The sequence below is a fragment of the Hibiscus syriacus genome, unplaced genomic scaffold (genome assembly GCF_006381635.1).
Source record: "Hibiscus syriacus cultivar Baekdansim isolate YM2019G1 unplaced genomic scaffold, ASM638163v2 tig00111164_pilon, whole genome shotgun sequence".
NCBI lineage: Eukaryota > Viridiplantae > Streptophyta > Magnoliopsida > Malvales > Malvaceae > Hibiscus > Hibiscus syriacus.
The window spans coordinates 34,307-47,372 of record NW_024063007.1 but is presented as its reverse complement, the minus strand read 5'-3'; the positions used below and the strand labels follow the sequence as shown (position 1 = coordinate 47,372).

The following is a 13,066-nucleotide window of genomic DNA, read 5'->3' as shown; positions in this document are numbered from 1 at the left end:
TCATGTGTTCAATAATACCGAAACATGGAAGTCTCACAAGTTCAAAACTATACGCAGAATTTGATTTCCACATTCATCATAACATTAAGCCATAGGGGAATGCATGCCAGCAATGTACCCAAGTCTTACACATGCATTATTACCAAATTTTGTAAGTAAATGATCCAAGAAACATAAACATGTCTTTACTGTTTCTCTGGCTTCTGGATAACACTAGTAATACATAGAGCTGAGAATCAACATTATGCTACTGGAAACACAGAATCGATTTTATCTCCGAACCGGCAACACTTGATGTTAACCGAGTATGGACCGAGCTGTACATGGTTGTCCTTTCCGCCCACAAAGAAACAGAGAGTATAGAGAGCAATTTCAAACTCAGGGCTTGCCCCAATCAAAGTGGTTGACACAGCTTTAAGGACCCCATTCCATTGGAACTGAATTGTAAGCAACTGTGTCTTAGAGTCTGGCTGCATAAGGACACAGGTAGAAGAGATGTTTAATACTGCAAAACAGGTGTGGATGCAGATAGGCCAGCAAAAAAAGTTCCACTTCAAGATTATAATAACATTCATCAAACATGACAAAGATCGAAGACGAAGAGACTTACGGTTTCCCCTCGTTTTCGGAGTAATATATAACCTTGATAATCAACTCTTCCTTTTGCTTCTTCTGGGTAAAACTGGAAAATGAAATATAGGATTAGGAGTAAACATCTATAGAGTAGGAAATGCTTACACTAACAAACACACCTGAAGCCAATTGTGGAAGCCAGTGACTTCTTCCCTGCCAGATTGCTTGATTTCCCCAACGAAAACATGTTCAAAAGCAGAAGAGGAACCAGATGATCCGCCTCGACCATAAAGATCAAACCATAGCTTTGTCAACAATCTTTTGAAATCTTGATAGTTTTCAGATACAATGCCCTTCAAAGAAGGTACCTATGAAGATATTTAATAGGATCGGTTCTACTGATTTCTTCTATAAAAGCAGTTTGCTCTTGTTTCTCCTCAGTTGTAACTTCTTTGCACCCAATATTAGGGTTGTAATTATCTAAAAGAGCACAGAAACGAGACAATGTAGGTTTTCTAAATGTGTCTTCACTCAGAGAATAAAATAGCCTATCTTCTGCCATATCTCCCTTCTGGTGAACCTTCTTCCCCTCACCACAGTCAATCTGATAATCCTTTCCAAGTTCCAAACGGTTTAAATCAAGTTGCCACAGCCTGTTGCAAGATTGTGACAAATCAGCAAGTTCCTCTTCTGAAGGTTCAATGCTAGTACCAGTTCCAACCTCATCAGCATATTGTTGCTCATTGGGAAGTCGTTTATACCTTGCCAGTGATCCCTATTGTTGACGAAAACGGGTAAAGAAAACGAAAGAACACGAGAATTTTACGAGGTTCGGCAATGTGCTTACGTCCTCGGATTTTACGAGGTAAGGAAATCCAAGCTTTATTACGTCCGAACATTAAGTGACACATGTCATGCATATAAAATTTCAAGATTTTTTAAATAAAATTTTTATAAGTCTAACATATGTAACTTAACAGTCGAATTTAATGACAAACACCTAAAAATATAACGTCATAAACATTAATCATATATTTTTAACCAAAAATTCTTTAGACAGCTAAATTTAATTTTAAATATAGTTTATATACTTATTTTTTATTAAACCTCAGCTATATTAACATTGTTGGAACTGATACGTTTATATCCAGGTACGTTTGGGTGTTAAGATATTAACCTGATCAGTTTGTACAAGATTTATTGAACCCAATAGCTACACGGCATAGCAGATGAAGTAGTTAGCTACAGTGGCATCGAATCGTGTGTTTCTAATTGCGCATACCGTTCTTCGTCTGTGAATCCACGGTTGAATTGGAGTTAGAGTTACCTACCAAGCTAACGCGCTCCACCCTCATTCACCCAATGGATAATATTTTAAAAATTATATTATTTGTATGATTTTATCTGTGAATTTATATAAAGATTCTTCCCCACTCCCTTCTTCCTCACTTCCAACTTCAAAGTTTGAAGAAACACCCATGGCTTCCTTTGTCCTATACTCCTTACTATCTGTCGTTTTTTCTCTATTTTGTTTGTGTTACCTTGAGGAAGCGTCACCGTGTGCGGCTCCCTCCTGGTCCGAAACCATGGCCGATCATTGGTAACTTGCCGCATATGGGACCTATGCCTCACCAAGGTTTAGCCGCCATGGCTAAAGTCTATGGCCCTCTCATGCACCTAAGGTTGGGGTTCGTGGATGTTGTGGTGGCGGCGTCCGCATCCGTGGCGGCTCAGTTCTTGAAAGTCCATGACTCTAACTTCTTGAACAGGCCGCCGAACGCTGGTGCCAAGTATGTGGCGTATAATTATCAGGACCTTGTGTTTGCGCCGTATGGGCCGAGGTGGCGACTGCTACGTAAAATCAGCTCCGTTCATCTGTTTTCAGGCAAGGCTTTGGATGACTTTAGACACGTTCGCCAGGTAAACGCCGTTGATATATCATAAATTTCATGCATTTTGACTATATTTCAGTTGGTAAAAGTACATCTTTAACGTTTGACTTTATTTTTGTGTTACACTGGCCAAAGATCACTGATCATCACACCAATTAAATTCATAAAAGGGGTCCGTATTGATTCTAATTACCATGTAAGTTTGATTTGAAAACAGGAGGAGATAAGGGTGCTTGTACGAGCATTAGCAAGTGCAAAAACCAAGGTGAATTTAGGCCAACTTTTGAACGTATGCACAGTAAACGCGCTGGGGCGAGTGATGATGGGGAAAAGGGTATTCGGAGACGGCAGCGGCGCCGCCGATCCGAAAGCGGACGAGTTCAAATCGATGGTGGTGGAGCTGATGAAGTTGGCCGGCGTTTTCAACATCGGCGACTTCATCCCGGCGTTGGAATGGCTGGATTTGCAAGGGGTGCAAGGTAAAATGAAGAAACTCCATAAGAGATTCGATAGGTTCTTGAGTGGAATCCTCGAAGAACACAAAATCAAGGCCGGAGAAGATGACAGAAAAGAGAAACACTCGGATTTGTTAAGTACGTTAATCTCATTGGAGAGTGCTGATACTGAAGGCGGAAAGCTCACCGATATTGAAATTAAAGCACTACTTTTGGTAATCTTTCTAGAACTTCGGAAAAAAATATAACCACATATATTTAATTTATTGAACCTGTTCGAATACTGTAGAAACGTAATAACTATCTTCGACCATTAATTAAAGAATTTAGTGTCTTATTCTACTAAATCAACTGATTATTAGTTCAAAAATATGAAATATTTTAATCACTTTAACTAAAATAAATTTTATCACTTAAATAAAACAATGATATACATATTTTTTAAAAATTATATATGAACGATTTTCCGTTAAATGAATTTTTGGGTGAGTGGTTAACATTATATGTGAAAACACTAAAAAATAAAAATAATAGATAAGATATTTAGATTACCATTTTAATTATTTATTTTAATTAGAAAACAGTATGAAAACAAACTATGTGTCTAATTCTAAACCCATTCGAAACTTACGTTGTTTGGAACACAAACGTGTTCCAATAAATAAATTTTATATTGCTTTGCCATCCGAACTAAATGAAAAGTCGTTTACATTGGTACCATTACACGTGGAAAGTGATATAATTTTGTAGGGGATATAGGTATAAGGACGGACACAATTTTAGGAATTAAACTTATGTAAAAAGTAGGAGTAATTTAATACTTATGTAAATATTAATGTGTTTTTGACATGGAAAATGCAGAACATGTTCACAGCTGGAACAGATACATCTTCAAGTACCGTTGAATGGGCAATGGCTGAGTTGATTCGGCATCCCAAAATCATGGCCCGAGCTCGTCAAGAACTCGACTCTGTCGTGGGTCGAGGCCGCCTTGTCTCCGACTTACACTTGTCAAGTCTAACCTATTTCCAAGCCATCATTAAAGAAACCTTCCGCCTCCACCCGTCCACGCCGCTCTCCCTTCCACGGATGGCCTCTGACAGCTGTGAGATCAACGGCTACCACATCCCCAAGGGCGCCACCCTCCTGGTCAATGTATGGGCCATTGCTCGTGACCCTAACGAGTGGAACGACCCGCTCGAGTTTCGACCCGAGAGATTCTTATCGGGCGGCGAAAAGCCGAATGCCGATGTTAGGGGTAATGATTTCGAGGTTATACCCTTCGGCGCCGGACGTAGGATCTGTGCCGGAATGAGCTTGGGATTGCGCATGGTCCAATTGATGACGGCGACATTAGTGCATGCTTTCGACTGGGAGTTGACCGATGGATTGAAGCCGGAAAAGCTGAACATGGAGGAAGCTTATGGATTGACTTTACAACGTTCGGCGCCCTTGATGGTGCATCCGAGACCGAGGTTATCGCAGCAGGCATACTAATCGCCGTCGTCTCATGCATCTTAACGGCATTTACGTTTGGGTTTGAGTTCGTTATTATCAGAGAAGATTTCCATGCACTGCATGTCCATGGCTATAGTTAGGATTGGGGCTAGCTACATATATATATATATGTGGTAATAAATCTACTTTTTAAAGTCTATCAATGCGTAATATTAGTGGGATTAGGTTAAATTTGCTTTTTAAGTTTGTATGATTTTACATTAATAAGATAATGATTATTATTAAAATAAATTGGATCAAAAATAAAAACATTAGGGTTTATATACAAAAATTTATAAAGCAAAAATCACGAACATGAAAAAAAATTAATATAATATCAAAGTTTCTTGAAACTTAAATTAGATGTTTCTTTCGTCTCTTTTCTTTTTTCCCACTTGCTTTTTACCTCATGAAAAGTATCTTGATAGAAGAAGCGTTGAACGACGTTATTATAGTCTATATTACAGTCTCTAAGGACGATGAAGATCTCTAGTCCGTGTAGCTATTATTAACAATCTCTTTAAGATTCATTAAAGACCGTAATATGGACCCTACCGACATCATTCAACGCCTCCTCTCTCAAGATACTTTTCATGAGGTAAAAAGTAAGCGAGAAAGGAAAAGAGAGATGAAAGACGCATTTCAACGCCTCCTCTATCAAGATATTTTTCATGAGGTAAAAAGCAAGTGGGAAGGAAAAAAGAGATGAAAGAAACACCTAATTCAAGTTTCAAGATACTTTGATATTATATTAATTTTTTTAACGTTTGTGAAATTTCTTTTATATTGGACGTGAAAAAATAATATAATATCAAAGTATCTTGAAATTTGAATTAGGTGTTTCTTTCCTCTCTTGTCTTCTTTCCCGCTTGCTTTTTACCTCATAAAAAGTATCTTGATAGAGGAGGTGTTGAGCGATATCGCTACGGTCCATATTATAGTCTCTAAGATCGATAAAGATTTCTCATTCTATGCAGCTATTATTAACAATCTCTTCAAGATTCGTTAAAGATTGTAATATGGACCCTAACGATGTCGTTCAACGCCTCCTCTCTCAAGATACTTTTCATGACGTAAAAAGAAAAAAGAGAGATGAAAAGAAAAGGAACTACTGTATTTTTTTTATTGAACTACTGACTTTAATGAACTACAAACAAACTTGACTAATTTATAGCCCAAATATAACTACCCCAAACATAAATAGTTAGAGATATTTTTTTAATTTTAATGTAATTGATTAAAACACAAAAAGATATATATCAAATCTCAAATGCGACATCTCTATTTCACATATAATTATCAAATTAAGTTGAAATTGTTACAACACTGTTTATAAATTTGAGTATAATGATATTTTATTATGATATATCTTCAAAAAATTATGTATATGAGTAATAATGATGATTTTTCCAAAAGTAAATATGTATATGAGGTCGTGAATATTAAGGGTCTCTTGAAGTATTTTAATTTTAGTTTTAAAAGTATTATAACATATAGTTATGAACTATATTAAAACAAAGGTGGGCTGAAGCTTATTTGGAGGCGCAGGAGGCAACATCGTTAAATAAGCATCTTGGAGTTCTGTTTGGAAGTCCTGTAAATGAGGGTCTATAGGAGCCTCTGTCGTTTGAAGTGTGTTGGGGGCAGTTCGTTTTCTGTAGGGGGTTAAGGTTTATGCTTTCGATTTCTGTGAACTTTTTCCGTTTTTACTGATTTTCTATGGTCTTGGCTTATTTAATTACGGCTGCTTTGTGTTTCAGTTCGACCTGTAGCGGGGTGTATAGTTTAGTTTATTTTCTTTTATTGCCTGTGTTGATGTGAGTCAAGGTTTTTATAGGATTCTTTTGAGGTTAGGTCGGTGAAAGAGTTTTTGCTTTGGAATGCTCATGGTTTTGACATCTTGGCTTCTGTGATGTTTTGGTGGTTTGTCTGCTCGAAGTTGTTGTTGTTGTTGTTAAGGTTTTCGTACTTGATATCTTGGAGCCAGGTAATTTGTTTGAATTTTCCCAGATAGTGAGTTATGGGGATACTGAGCATGACTTTCTTTGTTGGAGGAGTGATTTTAGAGTGCTTTGGAGACATGCTGTAGGTTGCACGTGGGATTGAGGTGGAATGGGATGATTGTATATATATTATATATTATATTATATTATATATATTTTAAAAAACGGATGATTGTCACATGATTAAGTTTGAAAGAATGAAAGTCTTAATTTTAATTTTTTATCTATTCACTTGAAAAATGTATCACAAACATAGTGTACAATACTATATAAAATGTGTTTCATTTTATTTTTATTTGAATTTGATGAAAATTATTGTTCATGTTTTGGTTTTTATGAATGTTTGAGTATCAATGTTTCGTTTCTATGAATGTTAGAAGAATTTGAGCTTAGGATGTAAAAATAGGTTTTGTTCATAGTATCATCCATTTCTCATCCGCTCCACCCGCTCCACCCGCGGATGATGGATGGAACGGATATGGATGAAATTTTTGGTGGATGATGGATGGCGTGGATGGAGATTTGGACCGCGGGTGATAGGGCGGATGAAGCTCCATCCGACCCATCTCCGATCCATTGCCAGCCCTAACTATAGTTGCTATTAACTGCATGTTTAGCTAAGGCGTCTGCTGGAGCATTGTTTTGACGATGAACCCATTGGATAGATGTAACCCAAGCTTTGCTGCGAGCCTTATAACCAGGGAGAGGGAGCTGGACGCAACATCTGATTGTTCCAGGAGTTTAGCTGCCTCGAGAGAATCTGTTTGTAACAGCAGAAGTTCAAACCCTTGTTCCCATGCAATTTGGAGAACAATAAAGATAGCCCAAAGTTCAGCTTGGAGGGGCTGGACAATTCCAATCGACTTGATGAATCCCAATAACCAAGCTCCATCAGCATCTCCAAAAACCCATCCAATGGTTCCATGACCTGTACGAGTGGAAACAGCGCCATCAACGTTTAAGGAAATCCAACCTTGATCTGGGGCTGTCCACTGGTGAGGAATATTTTTGGAGATACGGTTGGAATCAGTTTGAAGCCCTCTATCAATATAATAACGAGCCCAATTAATACTCCTGCAACAGATAGCATTCACCGAGTGGGAATTGTTAGAGAAAACTGTGTCATTACGGTTCTTCTATAATTTCCAAAGAATCGAATCATATAATTAAGTTTGCCAAGGCAGGTCCCAATTCATGACTTTTGCATGGGAGTTTATATTAGCAGATAGCCATTCCTGAAGGTTGTTGTAATGGAATAAGTCAACAGTGATGGTTTGTGGAGCCATAAGAGACCAGACTGCACGGGCACAAGCGCAAATAATAAATCATGTCACTTGGGGAATAAACTTCATTTTTTGTTTAAAGTTTCATCCATTCAATCATACCTATTTAACAATTCTCTTCTTGAAAAGATTAAATTCTTTCATAAAAAAAGAATAAGTCATTTAATCGAAAGGTCTTGACTAGTGTTTTGAAAACCGGACCGATCGGTTCAACCGGGAACCGCTGCCTGTCCGGTCCATTCTACCCCGGTTGATCGATTCTAGTGAACCGCAAGGAACCGTTCGAACCGGCTTTGAATCGTTCGAACCGGATCGGACCGTGAACCGGTTCTACCTAAATGTTTTTAGTTTTTTATTAAATATTTTGATTTTTTTATTTAATTTTTTAAATAATTATGACGTTCTCCAGTTCTTACGACCAGTCTGACCTGTTCGACCGGTTGAACCAGTGAACCGATAACACGACCGGTTCGCTGACCGGTCCGGTTCTAAAAACCATGGTCTTGACCCTTCAATTCATTTCATCTCCCTATATACAGGCTAGTTGAGGCACAAATCTAAGACACAATTCACAACATTAACTTAGGAAAACACTTAGAAAATTTCTTTCAAATTCGTTCTTTCCAATGATAGAGAAAGAAAAGATTGTGTTCGACTGATCACTACGATTGTGCTTACTGTTGTGATCGTTTATTGTTGTATCTTGGGAGACCGACATCCAACGTTACTCAAAGCACCGAGAAGATGACGAATCTGTCTTAAGAAAATGTTCATACAAGTCACAACAAAATTCTTCTTTTATTTACACTCTACTCATCGGTCTACAAACGAGTAAACAAATCGTGTTCTTCTATTTTAATTTTATATTTCTTTTGCTTCGTTCGATTCAATAACAATATATATTTACTTCAAGCTCATAATGACTCCTTTTTTGTTAAATTACCAAAAACATGCTTTAATTTCACGGTGAGCTTTCCACCTTCATCATCTTCCAATGAGATCAACGTACTTAATAAATCCGTGTTTTTCTCATTTTCATCATCTTCTCCGGCCTTGATTTTGTGCTCTTCGAGGATTCCACTTAAGAAACTATCGAATCTTTTATGCAGTTTCTTCATTTTATCCTGCACCCCTTGCAAATCCAACCATGAACCATTCCAACGCCAGGATGAAGTCGCGGATGTTGAAAACGCTGGCCAACTTCATAAGCTCCTCCACCATTGACTTGAACTCATCCGTTTGCGCATCAGCAGCGCCACAGCCATCTCCGAATACCCTTTTTCCCATCATCACTAGAGCCAGGGCATTTACAGTGCATACGTGCTAAAGTTGGCATAAATTCACCTTAGCTTTTTCACTTGCCAAAGCTCGTACAAACATCCTTATCTCCTCCTGTTTTCAAATCAAACTGAAATTTAGTCAAAACTTGTTATGTACCAACTTGCGTTGTTATAAACCAACCTAAATTATAGTTAAGAGTTCTCTACCAATAATTTATATGCACAACAGTTTTCTTCTATTTAAAGTCTGTCTAACTTTAATTTTAGAGTAGTCAGACTCTACATATATATATACACACGTAAATTATAAGTGATCCAATAAACCTGGCGAACTGGTCCAAAATCATCCATAGCCTTGCGGGAGAATAAATGAACGGAGATGATTTTACGTAGCAGTTGCCACCTCGACCCATAAGGCGCAAACATAAGGTCGTGATAGTTATATGCCACATACTTGGCGCCGGCATTCGGTGGCCGACTCGAGAAGTTAAGAGTCATGAACTTTCAAGAACTGATACAAGCAGAGATTAATGACAAATCACGAGAGATTCCGACGCTCTATGGCCAACTCCCTTACTGTTGGACCTGTCATGATCATCAGGAAACCACTATCAATGTTTTGCTAGTATCAATTCATTCATTTTCAATAATTCCTCGCATGAATGAACTTGATGGTTAAAACACTGTTTTGATATGGTGATGGATTCTATGTTTAATATTGCATAAGATATGTAGGCATCCCTTTGAATCTTATCTTCTGAAAATATATTTATTTTATTAGCTGTCTAGTAGACGCGATGTCCATGACCTGTTACAGAATTAGGACAGTGAGATTTATGTGAGGTATGTCATCACGGTAGGACAGATCACATCCGTATGATAGATTGGAAGCAAATAATTTAAGCTAGAATTCCTAGACAACCTACGACAAATTCTACAGGGCTAAGACCCCCTCCTGGTTGGTCATGTTTAAACACTGATGGGACAGTGGTTGCAACTGATGGGCGACGCTCGATTGGTGAAGTGCTCTGAAACTCCAACGGAGATTGGATTATAGGGTTTACCAAGAATGTAGGAACAACATGGATTTACATGCAGAACTTTGGGGTATCTGTGAAGGGTTGCTCATTGCGTGGAATCTTGTCATTTCAAGATTATGAATCTAATCCAATTGCAACCAAGCAGTTAATCTCGTGGGTGATGGTGAACTCTCCATTAGACATTTCCCTTTAGTTCGAGCCATTATAAACTTGTGACACCGAGCTTGGGTGACGAAAATCCAGTGGATTCCAAGAAATGGGAACAAGATCACATGCAAGATTACTAAACTAGCCTCTGGACAACATTTTCAGACGGTTCGCGTTGACTCTCCCCCAAAAGAGCTTGAAGATATTCTAGCTCCAGAAGCAGATATAACACAATCAGATGATTCTACTTTCACCTAGCCTACTGAATTAGGCTTCTTTTCAATCACAAAAACTAAGCATATCTGGTCGATTGATTAAATCATTCATTTTAAGTAATAGGTTATAGACACATTAATAACTCTCTCTTTTCATTCATCTAGAGTTTTCGCTTTTTGTCCCCCTCTAAATAATATTAAGATTAAATTTAAAATTTAACCTCTTTCCACACTTATGAACACCACAATTAAAATGGAATTAAATTGTTTGGTTCACGGAAAGGAGGGAAAAATTGTGAGATGAAATTCAAACAGTGTGGAAAATGCAAAGGGGTGTATTATCTGTGGTCAAAAAAGGTCCCTTATAGGCTACAGTAGCGTTTTCACTTTTTGTTCATTTATCGAAAACAGATATAAAGCAAGACTTTTAATCTTGTGGTCGTGGATCAAGTCTCACGGTGGACAATTCATAACCGGAAGTCTCCCGTGGAAGTTGCTCTCAACCTGACATTGGAAACAGCCTACTATCCTACCTCCCCTTACCCCATTACATATGAGAATAACATCAGCTAATTTAGATATAAAGCAAAAGACAATGAATCTATCTTTTCCATTGAAACATTTTTATCCGCTATGCTTAGCATGGAGTTTCTTAATCTTATCTGTGGAACTAAGAAAATTATCTTCAGTTTATTAAATAATTATGCTTAATTAAATTCATATTATAACTATAATATTTTTAAAATATTTATAATTTAGTATATTAATAACTCAAATGCTATAAATTTTAAATATTCACATTCATATCATTATATTATAATTCATATGACAACATGTTACTATATCGTACTATATATCATTGGAGAGATGAAAAATAATTGATCAGAGGACATCATAATAGCAAGCCAAGAAAGGAGGCATGTGGGCACCGTTGCCAACCTGGTTGAAATAAATGACACCAATTTATAGACTTAAGCTTCTATTAAACGTATTTTTATTTATTAGAATATTTTATATCTTTATAAAGAGTTAAATTCGATAGCATCGCAAAACTTTTTTTTTTAGTTTTATATTTTTTAAAAAATTACATGAATAAGAATAAATGATTAAAATTAATAATAAATAACAAAAAGATATTAAACAATAACTTTTTAAATGTATGATGTTGTTTTAAGACTGTATTTTTTATTTTATTATTTATTTTTCATATAAAATATTTTGTATTAATATTATATTTTTATTTTCTTATATTATTCATATAATATAATTTAAATAATGTCATGTTTAATATTATAAAATTTTCTAATGACTTGTGAATGCAAAAACGAGAAGAATAGGTAAAATATTAAGTGAGCTTTTATTTTTTTTAATTAATGTTCAAAATTTTCAATTGAAATTCAAGTTCAAATTACAAATAGTTTGACTTTGTACGCTGTGCTAATAGATTATATAGTTGTTGTTTGATATATAAATACTTTTTTATTAAATAAACAAATCTAATTATGCAAATTTAAATAATTCAATTTTATTTTTTCAATCAAACTTTAAAAGTGCAGTATATAGGTTTTATTTTTAAGGTGTATGAACTCGCTTTTGAATAATAAATTTTTAGTGCAACTTTAGAATTAAAAATTAAATAATAAAAATATTTTTTCAATATTTTATTATCTTTCATTTGACACTCACTCCAATTTTAGACAAATTATTTTTAAAGGATCAAGTTAAAGTTGGATGATAAGCACCTTGTGATTTAAAATAAATTTGAAGGAATTTACAGACATGCGATAATATTTTTTATATTAAAATTTACCCTAATTAGAGTAAAATATTTTTTTTTGAAAGAGCCTAATTAGGGTAAAATAATACTTTGTTAGAAACGGGTTCTTTTAAAAAATAACTCTTTAGATAAATTATAAAATTTTATATAAATTTTTAAAACTTTAATAATAACTAAATGTATAAAAAATAAAATATTATATTATAATTAAAAAATAAAATATTATGATATAAATAAAATAATATCAATAATACTTATAATTATTATCTTGACTGCATAAGAAAATATAATTCAATTATAACACTACGAAAAATTTCCAGAGTCCTCCCTAATTAGTATAGATTTCATATAATTTTTCTAAAAAAAAAAGCATAATAAAAAAATTAGCTTTCAATATTTAAATAGATAGTTATTTTGACTGTAAAATTGTTAGAGTAATTTAGTTTCTAAAATTTAATTTTTAGTTAAAATAATTTTTATTGGATGAAAATCGTTAGTTCAACTATAATTTATACGTGATATTAACGTGATATTTTCATATATGTTTAATTATATCATCAATTAAGTATATATAAAATGTCATGTCAACAACATGAGATAATTGACCACTTAAGTAAGTTCTTCTGATTTAATTAGTTAACAAATATTTTTCAACTAACAAGAATTATTTTTATTTAAAGTAAAAATATTAAATATTAAATGTTAAAATATTTTAAAATAAAAAATATAATATATTAAATATTTATACAAATATTGAAAATTAATTTGATCATTTACGAATTTTAAAATATTTATTAATTAGAGAAAATAAGTTCACAAACCGACACAAAACAAGGACGCCTTCATCCCACCATCCAGAAAGCCACCACATCATCACTCTCTTACCTTTCTTAATATCAACCTG

General features: G+C 34.9%; 1 protein-coding gene and 1 pseudogene across 1 annotated transcript; one reads left to right on the top strand and one right to left on the bottom strand.

Moving 5' to 3' along the window:
* Nucleotides 1-213: 213 nt before the first annotated feature.
* LOC120155095 lies at nucleotides 214-1,928 on the bottom strand (annotated as a pseudogene).
* Nucleotides 1,929-2,051: 123 nt separating this feature from the next.
* Nucleotides 2,052-4,543, top strand: LOC120155094 (flavonoid 3'-monooxygenase-like). The gene is given in 4 exon segments (XM_039166668.1): nucleotides 2,052-2,090; nucleotides 2,092-2,493; nucleotides 2,683-3,135; nucleotides 3,782-4,543. Coding segments are annotated over 4 exon segments (1,530 nt in total). The 3' UTR covers nucleotides 4,418-4,543.
* The last annotated feature ends 8,523 nt before the right edge of the window (nucleotides 4,544-13,066 follow it).